Source organism: Triticum aestivum, chromosome 5A, assembly GCF_018294505.1.
Source record: "Triticum aestivum cultivar Chinese Spring chromosome 5A, IWGSC CS RefSeq v2.1, whole genome shotgun sequence".
In the NCBI taxonomy this organism is placed as follows: Eukaryota; Viridiplantae; Streptophyta; class Magnoliopsida; order Poales; family Poaceae; genus Triticum; species Triticum aestivum.
Window position 1 is genome coordinate 589258046 of NC_057806.1, and position 16997 is coordinate 589275042.

The following is a 16997-nucleotide window of genomic DNA, read 5'->3' on the forward strand; positions in this document are numbered from 1 at the left end:
TATTTTGAGAAAGGAAAGTATAGCTATAGAAATCTTCATGTTACTCAATTACCTCTCTTGATGTTCAAATTAGTAATGTCTCATCCTTCTTTCTTGCATTTGCATATGCTAAATATTGCTTAGTTTGATAATTAGTTTCATTATGAAATGCATTTACATAGGAAGTGGATTAGACTTAAATGTGATCATTACATGTTATATGACGCTCTCTTTGTGTTTAAATTCTTGTATTTTATGTGAGTATCATTGAAATCTAAAGCCTATCTTAATGACTATAAAGAGCGAGCTTGTTGGGAGACAACCCGATAGTTATCTTTATTTTTCTTTTCTGCCTTGTGAGTCAACATGGTTATTGCTACTGTAATGATTGTGTTTTATCTTTTATTTTGAGTCTGTGCTAAGTAAAGTCTTTGTGATGATTTAGATGATAGTTGAATTGATTCTGTGCAAAAACAGAAAGTTTCGCGCCCAGTATTTGAATTTCACAATAAATACTTGAGTTCTTATGACTAATGTGAATTTGTGGACTTTAAGTACTTCCACCCTTCCATATTTTGCTAGCCTCTTTGGTACCATGCATTGCTCGTTCTTACCTTGAGACTTGGTGCAAACTTCACCGGTGCATCCAAATCCTGTGGTATGACACACTTTATCACACATAAACTTTATTGCACCCTTCGTCAAAACAAACACCATACCTACCTATCATGACATTTTCATAGTCATTCAGAGATATATTGTCATGCAACTTCCACGATTACTATTCACATGACTCGAGTGTTCATTGTCATTTTACTTTGCATGATCATATAGAGCTGACATGATATTTGTGGCAAAGCCACCGTTCGACATTGTTATACATGTTACGCTAGATCATTGCACATCCTGACACACTGCCAGAGGCATTCATATGTAGTGATATCATTCGGTTTATCGAGTTGTAAGTAAAAAGAAGTGTGATCATCATTATAAGAGCGTTGTCCCAGTGAGGGAAAGAATGATGGAGACTAATGAGTCCTCGAAAAAGTGGGAATGAGGTTCATGATATTGTTCTAAAAAAGGCCAAAATATCGTCAGCGGGCTCAAACTGCATAGTTCATTGGTGTTGATTAAAAAGTGTGCTGTTTAGAACTAGTGCAGAGTATCCATATCAATCATTCCTTTTCTTTTATGGCATGTTTCTCTCGGTTTATGATGGCAGGAAATGTATGGGCGGCAGAACCTTTTGCGTTGGTGACTCTGATGTCATCCCTATATACTCTCTTTCAAGTCCAGATGGGAAGACGACGAAGACATAAAGGTCCTGATTTATTTATTTTCAAGAATCACAATATACACAATGCTCATATTTGATAGGTTAATTCACATAAACAACACCCAGTAGAGACGGGTATCATGGAAACTTGAAAATTCATCACTCAAGCTACATATAGATTACATGGTAAATTACTCGTACAGCCATCTCAGCCCAGCTGGGAGGGAAACTGAGGTGGACAAAGTGAAATATACACATCGCTGCAGCTTGCTACTTTACTCTGATTTCTTTTCCTTTCCCCTCCAAAGGGGTCAGGCGTGCTAGCAACCGCAACATACACCAGGCTGGCCGGTGCAACTTGTTACCCTCTACTGAATAGTACGCCTGTATGGGCTGGATGCCCTTCACCCGTTGATGTGGCTCACCATCCACGGTGGAAGCCCCGTCCGGGGTGGGGCCTGCGGCTGCACTGCCGCATCCTCTGCCCTCTCGCCTGTTGCCGCTGGATGAATGCTGCACAACCAAAGCGAACACAAGCATATTAGTATTATGTTACTTAAATGTGGCCCGACAGAACTGCATAGAGACCAAAAGTGGGCTGCAAGGAACAACCCGACCAATTCAAAAGATGGTTACTTGAACTCTGAATAAGATTAGACTTGTGATGTACATCATCACCTGGTATTTGCGGCAGGGGGAGCATCCCTCAGCATGAAGGAAGAAGATGAAGAGCTGGTTTGAGGCTGAGTTTGATCTTGCTGCGCCGCATGGGCCTTCTGCTTCTCCACGAGCTGTGGGGAAGGGACACGGACCTCTGTCAATAAAATTTGCTATACGGAACAATTTAGACCGGTTGGACCATAAGGTGATATAACGGGCTTACTTCCTTCTGGAGAACTTTATTCTCCTCCTGCAGTGACCTCTCCTGCAGCAAGAACGATGTAATGAGGTTACGTGCATGTAGACCAGTTACTTGCATACATGTTATAATGTCACAAATCTTGAAACAAGCTAAGGCTTCATGACAAGTTGACCAGTTCGAATACCGAATAAGGTATGCAAGGTTGACAGCTTACCTTCTTCTGAAGCTCAGAAATGGATTCGTGCATAAGTTGGTTCTGCAAGTACAAAAAATGAAAAAAATTAGTCATTTTTTTAACTATGAAGAGCATATGACTAAAATGCATATACATATTTTGAACATCTCAGTCTAGAATCTGATTTCAGATATACTTTGCTGAACTTCTCTGCAAGTGTTTTTCTTGTTTTTTTATATATTGTGCTGCTGTATCAAATCATTTAAATCAGTACCTTCCTGGATCTGATATGTTTCAGTGAGCTTTCCAGCTGCTGCTCCAGTTGCTGCAACTCCTTGAGATTCAAAGATTCAAGATCCTCTCCCATGAGATGCCTGCAGATGCAGGATGTAGAAATTCAGTCCCATTTATCTTCAGAGTGTATACAATATACTGGCAATCAACCAAAATCGTTACAAATTACTTTTGACATTTCTGTATTGTCTCAACCTTCGCCTTCAGTTTCCTATATTCGTGACACCAGTTTCCCTGCACAAACAAATAACAATCGCATTGCTAACTTTGGGTGGGACAGGAAGGAACAATGACAGAAATGCTACAAATAGGCTAAGTTAGTTCAGAAATGAACAAAGAGACTTTAACAACATTGACACCACCACCACCAACAACAACAACAAAGCCTTTAGTCCCAAACAAGTTGGGGTAGGCTAGAGGTGAAACCCATAAGATCTCGCAACCAACTCATGGCTCTGGCACATGGATAGCAAGCTTCCACGCACCCCTGTCCATAGCTAGCTCTTTGGCTTTTGGGTTTCATCTCCATAAGAGTGGCTGAGTTTTTACGTTGGCTCGCCAAGCCTATCACAACCCTCCTCCTTTACCCCGGGGGCATAAATCAGGAAGGATTGTTCTGTGCAGTGAACTTGAATTTTCATAACTTCAAATCAATTATGTCACTGCAACAAGTGTTACTATCAGATGTAAAAATCATATTTCGTAATATTAAAAATGCTGCAGCGGAGGTAAATATTTAAATAAAATTTGGAATATTTTTTGGGTTAGTAATTACATGTTTAAATAGTCCTCGTCATACGTACATGCTGAATCTGTTTGTCAGCAATCAGATAGAACTGGTTGGATCCCTCAGTTGGAGCTACAACTTGGTTTGTGCAAAAATTGGCCAAAAAATTGAAGCGAGGTCCTGGAGTTCCGAGTTACAAAAATAAGAATATTGAGCCTAACTGGATCTTCTAAGTCTGCAGGATCTACTTTTTATCCTAGATGGTTAGCCTTAGACAAGCTGTAATAAGAAACTGCAGCAATATCGCAAACAATACAGAAAAATTGGAGATGAGAACTAATGTCATGGGGCTATCCTTAATGGCCATTAGTAGCATAATACAATCCGAAGGACTGGAGATTCAACAGTTTATCCTAAGAACTTAAGATCAATGACCAATCTAGTAACAAGTCTTAATAATCTAGGATAGCATTTTGTTATTGCAATCAAAATATTGTGATTTTCACTGATGCACACAAGTATTTTAAAGCCATTATAATATATAAGCTTGTCAATTTTTGTTGCTAAGCCCTTCAAAAACTCAGCCGGCTAATCCAGAATTGCTGATCTGGCCATGCATTGCAGTTTACTACGTACTAATTTAGTAACTCTTAAAGTCAGATCACATTTTTGTAGTTCTTCCAAAGGCAGTATGTACGAATCAGCACGCTAGTCTAGTTCAGTAGCCATGAAAGTAAATTGGTCAAGTGGTATTTGGTTACATTATTCGACCATGCCTAAGCATTCATCGAAGAAAAACTGATAATAGGTTACAAGAGAATCAAATAGACCAACAATCCATAGTTGCAAGTCAATTAACTTCATAGCGCATGGAAATCATTCAAAATATAGTGGCCTACAAATAAATTTCAGAACATCTGATATCGGCAACAATTTATTTCATAGCTAAAGGAAAGCAAACCGCTTGTTTTTCATTTTTACCTGAATTTCAGATTCACTTGAAACGAGAACCTTTTCTGCATAAGAATAGCGCTCATACCGTTCAAGAATTTTGTCCATACTGCATAAGAGAAAGAAATATCTAGTCATTGGAAGTACATGTAAACAAGATTAATGTCCAGTATATGCACAATCTCAAGAATTGATATATGATACATTTTGACATATCAGAAGCTTTTCTGTAATGCGTTGTTTCATGTCAGTATATGCAAATGAGATTCAAATGTGGTATACAGCATCTGGTCAAATAGTTTGCAAAGCATTTCACTGTGACGTGTAAATGATAGAAAGAGCACGAAACTGACTTCAAATTAAGGTTCTGGTGTTGTTCAAGTTTTGTTGGGAAAATAGAGTGACCCTTTTCTTCTGTCTATAGACTTAACGAAATTTGCAAAACAGAAGTTTAGGGGTGGAATTGTGCTAGGCAAGGTTAGTATAATTTCTGCCAGATTCAAATTATTTAACTATAGTGCTAGAGCTTCAGTTTAAGAAACGTTCCTTGATGTTGTATTTAAGTCATTAACTTTTTTACTACTCATGTTATTCTCCTCCTATACCTTCTCCCTGTTTTCCCGTAGGCTTTACCCAGCATCCTAACTATTTGTGGAGGTCAACGTGTTCTCTGTCACCACAAACATCGTGTCCTCAATTGTCACAAGTACCCACAACACATGGAAAATTGTCAAACGCTACCCTATAACCTATAGTAGGAATGAACCAACAATTAGTTATAGTGTTGAACTATGTGCTAGCCTATAACCCGCAAATGGTTACAATGGTCATCAAGTCAAAATCAGTTCAAGAGTGTGCAACAACTCACGTATCCAATCAGCTAGACTCACAAACCGATAATATAGAAGGGTGTGACCAACAACAATTATCTGGGCAAGAGCCATGCCTAGATAAGTAAGACAACACGAATGTGAGAACCATTTTAAAACCTAATGTGTGGGTCCATGCAAAGGTATTGTCAGTACAAATATAGGTGGTAGTAGCAAATTTTCAAATGAAAGCTTTGATGCCAAAGCAGATAAATGCCCGTGTGAAAAGAAAACATGCACATAGTAAGGTGGTCCAAGGGATCCCAAGGGTTAGGCAACCCTAGAAAATAGGCGCGGCTCTTATCGGGGTGACGACACACCGGGTGGTCTTGCTGGTTTAGTTTTGCCTTTGACGAGTGGCTTGTCCACCGGGGTTCCTTATTGTAAGCATCGTGTTATCATGGTGTGAGGATGTTCCATCGGATGCATGTGGTAATTTATAATGGACTACTTGGTGCACCCCTGCAGGGCTAAATCTTTTCGGAAGCCGTGCCCGCGGTTATGTGGCGACTTAAAAATTTATAATATCCGATTTTAGAGAACTTGACACTGAACCCAATTAAAATACACCAACCGCGTGCGTTACGTGATCGTCTCTTTTCCAAGGAGTTCGGGAAGTGAACACGGTGGGGTTATGACTGACTCATAAGTAGTTCAGGATCACTTCTTGATCATTAATAGTTTGCGACCGCTATGTGTAGTTTACTCTTCTTACTCTTGTACTCGTAAGTTAGCCACCATACAAATGCTTAATGCTTCCAGCCTCCTCACCACTTAACCCTTCCATACCCATTAATCTTTGCTAGTTTTGCTACCCTTGGTAATGAGATTGCTGGGTCCCCATGGCTCATAGATTACTACAACAGGTGCAGGTATAGATAAAGCAATGCTTGACGTGAGAGCGATGCATGTTTGCTTTTGGAGTTCTTCTTCTGCTTCTTCGTCGATCATAGGATGGGTTCCAGTTCAGGAGCCCGGGATTAGCAGGGTAGATGTCGTTCTTCTTTTTGTTTGATTTCATCCATAGTCGGATCCTGCTCTCCTGTATGATGATTGTTGTGTATTGATGTATTCATGTTGTAGCTTGTGGCGAGTGTAAACCTTTATCTGGTATTCTCATCTATTTAGTGCATGGTATGTTGTAATGATATCCACCTCGCTATGCGCTCGAAATGCGATTCTGCTCCGATCATGAATTCATCACGTGATCGGGATAGAATCTTGGGTGCTACAAGTTGCTCTGCGCAGCCCCCCTCCAGGACTAGGTCCGTCTGGTCCCTAAAGGGGGGCAAAGGATCCGCGGGCTACTCCTCCACCTTATGCCAAAAATTGAAGGCGAGAGGGAGCTCCTCTGGATGCGCTGTGGACGACAAAGGGGATGGTGGATTGGAGGCGTGTGAGATTGGAATAAGAGGCGTCGAAGATAGCATTGAAGCTAGAGAGCGGAGGGCGCCGGCCTTTTACAGGCCACCGCAGGCGCCATTAGGGAGGCACTTGGGGACGCGGGTGGCAGCTAATGGCGGGTAGTCGAAGGGCGCGCCTCCCTATGAGAAATGCTGCAGCGACCTACTCGCACACCTCCAGTCTGCTCACATGCAAGCAAGAAGATGATGCCGCATGGCGGTCATCCAATGGACCGCCATAAGAATCCGAGGGCGCGGGTTGCTTCAAATCCGACAGGAGGCGCGAGGAGGAAGCTTAAAACTTTAGCGGTTGGTTTTGGGGCGAGCTCCTTACTGGACCTCTCCAACCTCCAAATATGGAGGCCACGAGACCTGTGTATGGAGCGAGATAAAAGAAATATAGCGACGGAAGCCATGAAGACTCTGCTAGAGTTGCTCTAAGACCTAGTTGTTGCATCATCATGAGATGGGAAATCTGATGTACCGTGGAGCAAGGACATCAAATTGTACAATGTACAACTTCAGGAAATACTTGGCATTCAATTTTCCTTTTTGAGAAAAGACATGCACATGGTAAGTTGCTAAGACCAAGGCAAGAGATACAACAACAAAGCGTTTAGTCCCAAATAAGTTGGATAGGGTAGAGCTGAAATCCATAAGATCTCAAAACCAAGTAATGGTTCTGGCGTGTGGATAGCTAACTTCCACACACCCCTGTCCATGACTAGTTCCGTGTGATACTTTAGTGCTTCAGATCTCTCTTCACGGACTCCTTCCATGTCAAGTTTGGTCTAGCCCAACCTCTCTTACATTATTAGCATGTATTAACCGCCTGCTATGCACGAAAGTTTCTAAAGGCCTACTTTGTATATATCCAAGCCATCTCAGACGATGTTCGACAAGCTTCCCTTCAATCGGTGCTACCCCGACTCTACATGTATATCATCATTTTGGACTCGATCCTTTCTTGGGTGACCACACATCCATCTCAAGATGCGCATTTCTGCTACACCCAATTGTTGAATATGTCTCATTTTAGTCGGCCAATACTCAGCGCCATACATTGCGGGGCGCCGTCCTATCGAACCTGCCTTTTAGCTTTCGTGGCACTATCTTGTCAAGAGAGAACACCAGAAACTTGGCATCATTTCCTCCATCCGACTTTGATTTAATGGCTCACATCTTCATCAATATCGGCATCCTTTTCCAACACTGATCCCAAATATCAAAAGGTGCCCTTCTGAGGTACCACCTACCCATTGAGGCTAACCTCCTCGTGCCAAGTAGTACTGAAACCGCACCTCATGTACTCAATTTTAGTTCTACTAAGCCTAAAAACTTTGATCCAAAGTTTGTCTCCATAGCTCTAACTTTCCATTATGCCTCGAGCTACTATCATTGACTAGCACCACATCAATAGTAAAGAGAATACACCATGGAATATCTCCTTGCATATCCCTTGTGACCTCATCCATCATCAAGGCAAAAAGATAAGGGCTCGAAGTTGACCCTTGGTGCTGTCCTATTTTATGCGGAAGGTCATCAGTGTCGCCATCACTTTTTTGAACACTTGTCATGAGATCATTGTACATGTCCTTGATGAGAGTAATGTACTTTATTGGGACTTTGTGTTTCTCCAAGGACCACCACATGACATTTTGCAGTATCTTATTGCAGGACTTTTTCAAGTCAATGAACATCATATGCAAGTCTTCTTTTTGCTCCCTGTATTTCTCCATAAGTTTTCATACCAAGAAAATGACTTCCATGATCAACCTCTCAGGCATGAAAACAAACTGATTTTTGGTCACGCTTGCCATTACTCTTAAGTGGTGCCCAATGACTCCTATAACATTATTCTTTGTAAAGCCTCCCTAATCTCAGACCCCTAGATTCATCTCTCCATTGAATAGCTTGTCGGAGTACTCCTGTCATCTATGCTTGATCTCCTTGTCCTTCACCAGGAGTTGATCTGCTCTATCCTTGATGCATTTGACTTGTTTGACATCCCTCGCCTTCCTCACGATCTTAGCCATCTTATAGATGTCCCTTGCGCCTTCCTTCCCGACCCTCATATGCCCGGGCACAATGTGGTCTTTTGTACTCCCTGGTAAACATTAGTGCACAATGTCCCTTGCGGTTATTCTCTCACTAATTTTTACTAGATGTCCCTTGCGCCTTCCTTCCCGACCCTCATATGCCCGGGCATAACCACTAGTAAAAATTAGTGCAAGAATATGGTCTTTTGTACTCCCTGGTAAACAAATATAAGAGCGTTCAGATCACTCAAGTAGTGACCTAAACGCTCTTATATTTCTTTACGGAGGGAGTATCTTGGTATGGCAAACAAAGATATATTTTTTGCCCTTGACAAAACACATTTTTCAAAGGATCTTCAGAGACTTGAATTTTGAATTTTGATTATCAAAGTTGTAATACATGGCTCTCCACCACAATACCCTCGCGTTTGTAAGATAAAAGTGGTACAGAAAGTACTAGATGATAACCAATCTATGATTAGTGGGTTAGGAGTGCGGTTGTACTCCCAACATGGAAAAAAGGACAATGAAAAGAAGCCACTTAGGCGCTAAGCAGACTACCGCCTCACTTTTGCCATAGGCCAAGGTTTAGGCGCCCGACTATGTTCTCCATGACCGATGAGATCTTTTTCCGGCGACGGTAGGAAAGGAGAAGCGAATGCAGGGAAGAAGCTGCAGACACCACCATTATCGCTACATACAAATGACGAATGAAAGAGACCTAACGATACAAAGAGACGGGAAAAGGGGGATGCAAAGAAAATGGACGGTCTTGTTTGGGCTATGTTGTCAAGAAAGGTTGAATCAGAGGAGGGATTTCTCACTCCAACTCACCACCGATACCTCCCTCTAGGCTCCGCACCATTGATTTCATTGTTGTAAAATCTCCTTCTTTGTCATACGAAGGCATAAGTGCGCCTAGGCGGTCATTGCACTAGGCATAGGCAAAATTCAGATTAGCGCCTACCGCTTTTTTAGTACCTTGACTCACAGCCCACCAAGGAAGATCGAACCAATGGTTTGACACACTGTGCGGATTATTCGTTCCGTGGGAGGCGACATTCCTGACGTTCCAGAGATCTTGAAGCTCCACAATTTTAGTCCTTACTAAACATTGTGTGAGTGTGTACGTGTGGTGGTAATGTGCACTTGTGTGTGCATCTACGTTGTAATCGGTGTTTCTCAAAAAAGAGATAGTCCTACTACCTTAAGCAGGAAAAGCACACATGTGATATGAAGACTGCATGTATATGTCTTTAATGCGCGTCAATTTGAAAATCAAACGCAAACTATTTGAGTGATGGGTCATAAGGTTTTGCTTAAAAACACACTTTCGTTATTGCTTGTGGTTTCATAATAGTTCATACATAAATTTATGCCATCCAAACTTTTTTATAATAAAAAAGAAATTCAAAAAGTTTTAAAATAAAATGTTAATATTAAAATTTCAAATTATAAAATTTGAGTTCAGAGAATTGTCAGTTGGAAAAAGTAGAAACATAACTTTTGTTCTTAATATTTAAATTTTGAGAATATGAAATTTATGAATAGTGACTGTGCATGTTTGTTGATGCATAGTTTGGTAAGATAAATGGTTGAACAAGAAGGGGGGCACAAAGGTACAAAATAACTAATTTTAACTAATGTAAAGCAATCAAGTTGTAACATAAATAATTATTCATTAATAGACTTCATGGTAAAACCCTTTTTGGCATACAGTCGATACCAACAACAATGACTGTGAGATTACATTTTAAATACATAACATTTCTATCATCTGGGTGGGCAAACACAATGTAAAATAAATAAATAAAGTAACAACCAGTTCGTGACATATCAAGACTATGCCATGAAATCCTGAGGTGTGATTCCATCAGCGGATACGCGAAAGTCGATAGGATCTGCTTACATGTACGTGCCCAGGATCTCCATATATTAGTTAACTTGTAACTGGGAGCTAACAAAATATCACTGCAGCAAAAATGTAACAATATGTGAAATGGTTAATAGATATGACACTTATGAAGTCATCTGCCGAGCTTCAACTATATTGTGTGCCTATTCAGTTTTTCTTCTATTTCATGGAATTAATACATGTAATGAGCAGATATAAACTCTAAATAACGGTTCTAGCTGATCATCTATATGTCGTTTGTGGACTAAGTAAAGATGTGGCAGGAGCAAAAATGGAAGTTGACTATCCCATAGCTTAGTCAGATATTCCTAGGAATAACTTCTGTTTTACTCTCAAGTATATAGGTTTAGGGACACAATAGGTGTAGAGGATAACTGGTTCCCAGACTTGGTTAAGTACTAGACCGACAACAAATGCATGTAACATAGACCCATCACACAGTCCCTAACAGCTTACTTCGTGTTTACTAGTCTAGAGATGAGTAAAGTTGGTTGCAATGTCAGCTTTGGACCTTTGCTATGTGTGGTAAATTAATCGACCGATAAGGAGATGGAGGATATAGAGTGAATAACAATTGGGTACATTAACCATTATCCAAGCCAGGTCCAGAAAATCAGCAGGCTACATCATTAGCTGCATTTTAGTGTATGCATATGATGCCTGCTCGATCAATGCTGATTTTGTGCCTGAGTCGGTTATATGCAGGCTATAGATGCCTTTTTAGAATATTGTAAGATCTCAAGATTTTAGTTCCGATCCTAAACCATGGAATATCGTGGTGCATCAGCGTGCTGTCTCATAGGCTCTAGACAAAGCATAGCAGTTACTTGTCCCCGTGAGCTACTTACACGTGCCTATCGTGCAGAGGTAGGCAAAGCAAACCAAATGACAAGGAACGACAGAGAAGAAAATAAAGCCGGCAAGCTGATTAATGCATGGTTACCAATTCGGATGTTCATGGCAGTCTTTTCCAAATGAACAGCACGGAAACAGGGGGTAATTTTATTCAGTACTTTGATCTGAGATACTGAAGTTCACAGTGCAGCACTAGCTTAAAATATGACTGCATCTATTTATATCTTAATTTAACCGACTTTGATTCTTACGCGTTTTCATCACGTGACCAGCTTGATACATGCATGCAAGCACCTATGCGTCAAACAACCAAGGAAGCTGAAGGCAAGCCAATAAAACTTTACCTACCCTTTTCCGTTAGCGCCGCGCATACCCTCAGTGGTACAAAACTAGAAGAGATTTAGCACCTCAACATACAGGTCCTTGCCATGAAGCTGATGGTAATGTTGCTTTCTCAGCAAGATTACAAACAACAATGGATATTTACTAAGCAGTAGCGATCCTTTCGACGGTATGATATATCTTACTTTCAAACCGTGGAGGCTGATCTAGTACTTCGCCGGACGGGAATTATGGAAGCAGACAGAAATGGGAAACTAACATGGACTAATGTCAGCGTGTGGGGGAAATAATGGATCAGTCTCCGTGATTTTATTGACTCCTTTACTTTGTGAAGAACCATCGCCAGCACCAACAAATATCACGGGCAAACTATGATGGTTGAAAGGGAAAAAAAGTATGCAGAAACTCTTATTTTATATTTGGAAGGAACTCTCTACTTTTTGGTTTGACTCTTCATGCCGGAGTTTCATCAGCTGCAGACAATAATTCCATGCATTAGCTGGTCAAGTGACTCTTTTCTCCGTGCGTGCCGTAGACAGTATCTCCAAGCAAGCAACAAAATGGCCGCATGGCCGGAGCTACCAATATGAATGATAGCAAAGCCTGTGGAACAAAATTCTGGAAATAACCGAGATGACGAGGTTCATTTGTTCAAGCAGCAAGCACAGATTTGATGAGGGAGACAACAAGGTATTGTAGCGTCTAGTTAAGATTCCAAATGAGAAGATGAGGTAGCATGCTAAATTGCGATGTCACTTTAACCCCATATATATTTTTTACGTAAATAACCCCAGCCCGATAGAAATATCAAGAGATTACCGTCTTAACCCTTCCACTTGGGGTGCCACCTGGCGCGTCCGGGACCAAAATTTCCCCAAAATACGCCAGATGAACAACCTTCCCGGCGCTGGCGGAGCATAAAATAGCCCGGCGACCCATCGCGCGCCCTACCCCCCATAGCAAGAAATCGCGGCCGCGCGGAACGCCAGCTCCCCCATCGATTCTAAGAAAAACGAGCAAGCAGCCACGGCAGAATCGGATGGAAACAGCGAGCGGGCAAACGGAATCTACCAAACAGCAGCGCGGAAATGGAGAAGGCCCTGGGGTCGGCCGGGTCGTCTCGCAGGACCAGAACGGTGCGCAGGAAATCGAAATCGAAGGCGTATTGGGGAACAAATTTAAAGACAGCGCGTGCTTAATTTACCATGACTCGGTGGAGAACTCGTAGAGCTTTCCCTTGGTGGAGAAGATGATGAGGCCGACCTCGGCGTCGCAGAGCACGGAGATCTCGTGCGCCTTCTTGAGAAGCCCCGAGCGGCGCTTGGAGAAGGTCACCTGCCGGTTGATCTTGTTCTCGATCCGCTTCAGCTGCACCTTCCCCCGCCCCATCTCCGCTCGAGAACCGGGCCAACCCTACGCCCCTACCCTCCAACACCGGCAGACCGCGACGGCTACTCCGACTGGCGCAGGCGGAGGCGAGGCGGCGGAGCCATGGCTATCAGGTGGTTGGGTGAGGACGTGAGGTGGAAGAGAGGGGAGGAGAGGGAGGATGGCCAGGCCAAAACGAGGATTCCGGCAGGGGGGGAGGGGTTTTTAAAGGGATCTGGCCCCGAGCGCGGTATGCAATACCGGGCTGGTCTGGAGCATAGCCGCTGTCGAGCACCCATTGGCCCGGCCCGCTTTGCGGGGCCCCGCGGTCCTGCAGCCACACGATGCCCCACCCCGGGCCCGCCGGGCGTCGACGTGTCGAACGATCGTACGTGCGAATCTCCGGATTTTGCTTTCCCCAAATCATTTTCTCTCGCCACAAACACACACCACAGAGCAAAAAAACGAGCAGAATTTTTCCTTTCATAATATTCTACTGTACCCTAGGCCTAGAAGAAGGGAAAGAGCGGAGTTTTTTCCTTTAGCATTTCCCCTTTTTCCTTTTTTGCTTTTTTGGTCACGGCGGCGGGGGACGAAAGAGGAAATGCTGGCTGGCTAGGTCAGGGCGGCTCGGGACGGGTCTGGTCCGTCCAGGGAAAATGGAATGGAAGGCGAGATGACGGTCGTGGGGGCGGGCTGCCACAGTAGGAGGCTGCTTTCCTTGCTCGTTTTGGGCCGTCTCGCTTGCCCCGTTTGGGAGAGGTCGGCTGCGGGGCGGGCGGGCGGGCGCGGCGGGCCGCCCGGGTCGTTCGCGCCGCGTCCATCGCGTGCATGATTGAGCTCGACTTTTGACATGAAGCGTTGCTGCAGTGCAGTGCAGTGCGCTGCGTGGATCGAGTGGGCGCAGTGTATTTTTCTACTTTTGGCCGACCCGCGTATTTCTGGAATGAATGAAAGATACTCGCCAGTCCTAGGAGTAGGGGTACTGTGCTGTGCGTGTATACCGACCAGCCATCCATCAATACACTGTTGTCAAGCGTCTCATCGTGGGGTTGTCCGACTCCATACCAATTATATACTCCAGAAACGGTTCGTGTATTTTTCTTTATATATGGAGAAAAAAAACGCTCTATAGAGAACTGTACATGTGATATATCTGCACTTCTGCAGTGACCAGCTTCTCGATATATAGGGCCGTGCTGAAACCATTTGCAGCACTAAAATGGTTTCTACACTAAAACTGCTGTTGGGCCTAATACAACATTTAGTAGTTCAGTGTTCGAACATGTGAATCATGACCCATTTTATTGTTTATGCTGACAAACAAACAAAAAGCCCATATGCATGCTTGTCAAATGACCACTTTGCAACCATTTGACGTAACCAGCAACCACCAATGCTGCTCTTTATGACCGATGATGACAGATCTCGCAATCATATCATGCACATCTCTTTTCTTTTCTTTTTTTTCTTTGCGAATATGCCATGTACATCTTTTTTCTTTTTCTTTATTCTGCAAATATGCCATGTATTAACTCCGTCCCAAATTATTTATCTTAAATTTGTCTAGATACCGAGATATCTGACACTAAAACGTGTCTAGATACTATATCTAGACAAATGTAAGACAACTAATTCGAAACATCTCTGCGATTGAAAATATACAAACATGAACATCCCTAAACTTTGCGGTGTATCTCCAAGAATGCAAAAACGATATTTAGATCACACGCACTCTATATAATCAGTACTTCAAAAACATGTCAGAGTTCCAAATGCTTGTGAAAAAATGGGTATAGCAGATATAATAATTTCTAGTTTACTGTAACTTAAAGACTATTTCAGGCAAGTTAGTGATTACTTGGTTTCCTATTTATCTTTAGCTCACGGATGATCCTTTTATTGCAAATTTTGCATGTATATGGACCTACCTATTATCTAAGCTAAGTTTTCACAATTGTTAGAACATCTCCACTCGTTCGGCCCCAGGGGCTAGAAATAGCGCCGTCCTGGGGGAGTGCCGGCTGAAATATCGGCCTGGGGGCGATCTGGTTCCCAGCCGCCGTCCTCAGGTGCTGATTTTGGCCCACTTTCAGTGCAAATTGGCCCACTTTTCAGCTCATTTTGGGCGCAAATTACCCCACTATCGGCGCAAATTGGCCCACTATCGGCCGGTATTCGGCGTGCTTCGGCACAAATTCAACAGAAGCTATTTTTTTGTCACGTAGTTCATCATAGAAAATCAATAGAAATCAAATAGTTCAATACAAATAATATAGTTCAACAAATAAAACATCACACGTCGAACTAGGCGTTACCCTTGAGCCTCCATAGGTGCTCCACTAGATCCTGCTGCAGTTGTTGATGCACCAGTGGGTCTCGGATCTCCTGACGCATATTGAGGAAGGCAGTCCAGGTTGCCGGTAGGTGGTGATCAACTTGGGCAAGAGGACCCTGCAAGTAATATGGTTTAGTGTCAAACACTCGCTCTTCCTGCTCACTCTCAATTATCATGTTGTGCAAGATGACACAACAAGTCATGATCTCCCACATTTGATCTTTCGACCAGGTCTGAGCGGGGTACCGGACAACAGCAAATCGAGATTGGAGCACACCAAATGCCCGCTCGACATCCTTCCTGCAAGTCTCCTGAACCTTCACAAAGTGGGAGTTCTTGCCTCCGGGCACAGTGTTTGAGATAGTCTTCACAAATGTGGACCATCTTGGATAGATGCCATCTGCTAGGTAGTATCCCTTGTTGTAGTACCGCCCATTGACCTCGAAGTTCACCGGAGGAGAATGACCCTCAACAAGGTTGACAAAGATAGGGGAGCACTGCAGTACATTGATGTCATTGTGAGTTCCTGGCATACCAAAGAAGGAGTGCCAAATCCATAGGTCGTGTGTGGCCACTGCCTCAAGTACCACACTGCAACCGCTTTTTGCGCCTTTGTACATCCCCTGCCAAGCAAATGGACAGTTTTTCCATTTCCAATGCATGCAGTCGATGCTTCCAAGCATCCCTGGAAATCCTCTTGCTGCATTCTGTGCGAGGATCCGAGCAATGTTTTCAGCATTGGGTGATCTCAAGTATTGCGGTCCAAACACTGCCACCACTGCCCTGCAGAACTTGTAGAAACACTTAATGGTCGTGGACTTGGCCATGCGTCAATAGTCTTCCAGTGAATCACCGGGAGCTCCGTATACAAGCATCCTCATAGCTGTCATGCATTTCTCGATTGAGGTGAATCCAAGTGTGCCGGTGCAATCCTTCTTGCACTTAAAGTAGCTGTCGAACTCCCGGATGGGATTCACAATCCAGAGGAAGAGCTTTCGGCTCATCCGATAACGGCGCCGCAATACTTTGTCGTCATGAAGTGGAGCGTCGGTGAAGTAGTCGGAGTAGAGCGAGCAATAGTCTTCTAGTCGATGCCGGTTCTTTGCCTTCAGCCGGCCCGGCGCCGAGCCACCACGTCGCGGCTTTGCATTGCTCGCGAGCACGCCAGCCAGGGTGGCGAGGACCATGAGATGCTTTTTGTCCTAGACGTCCATCGGCTTCCTCCTCCAGCAACGCCGTGAGTGCCTCCTCGTCGTCTGAGTCCATCATCGAGCAAACAAATCGTTGAACACCTAGCGAGCGTGGTGGGCGCACAGCCGCCGGTATCTCGGCCCTGCGCGGCCGGAGCACCGGAAAACTCACCCAAGAAGGTGGAGGAGGTTGCCGCAGCGGAACCCTCTCTCTTTTTCGGTGAGGGAATGTCCTATCTAGCGGTGGTTGGGGGTGGGCGGCGTCGGGATCGGCAAGGCGGTGGGAGGGCGTGCAAGATGACTTTTCGCCTGACAGTGTGGCCTACACTCGGTTTTCCCTTCCGCTGGAGCGCCCAAGCGCCCCAGTGCGCTGGGTTCGGCCTGGGATCCCCGGGCCCAAAAACGGCCGAGCCA

At 43.8% G+C, this 16997-nt stretch overlaps 1 protein-coding gene across 2 annotated transcripts; it reads right to left on the reverse strand.

Annotated features, from left to right (window-relative positions):
- Positions 1–1289: 1289 nt before the first annotated feature.
- Positions 1290–13264, reverse strand: LOC543351 (mads11 protein). 2 transcript variants are annotated; one of them, XM_044527032.1, is made up of 9 exons: positions 12892–13185; positions 10485–10546; positions 4295–4373; positions 2756–2820; positions 2567–2666; positions 2332–2373; positions 2139–2180; positions 1934–2046; positions 1290–1768 (listed from the first exon to the last, which is right to left on the reverse strand). In XM_044527032.1, the coding sequence occupies exons 2-9, from the start codon at positions 10505–10507 to the stop codon at positions 1660–1662; spliced, it is 573 nt and encodes a 190-aa protein (XP_044382967.1). In that variant the 5' UTR covers positions 10508–10546; positions 12892–13185; the 3' UTR covers positions 1290–1659. The 2 variants fall into 2 exon arrangements, with proteins under 2 accessions (XP_044382967.1, XP_044382966.1); XM_044527031.1 differs by lacking the exon at positions 10485–10546 and having other exon boundaries at positions 12892–13264.
- Positions 13265–16997: the final 3733 nt, after the last annotated feature.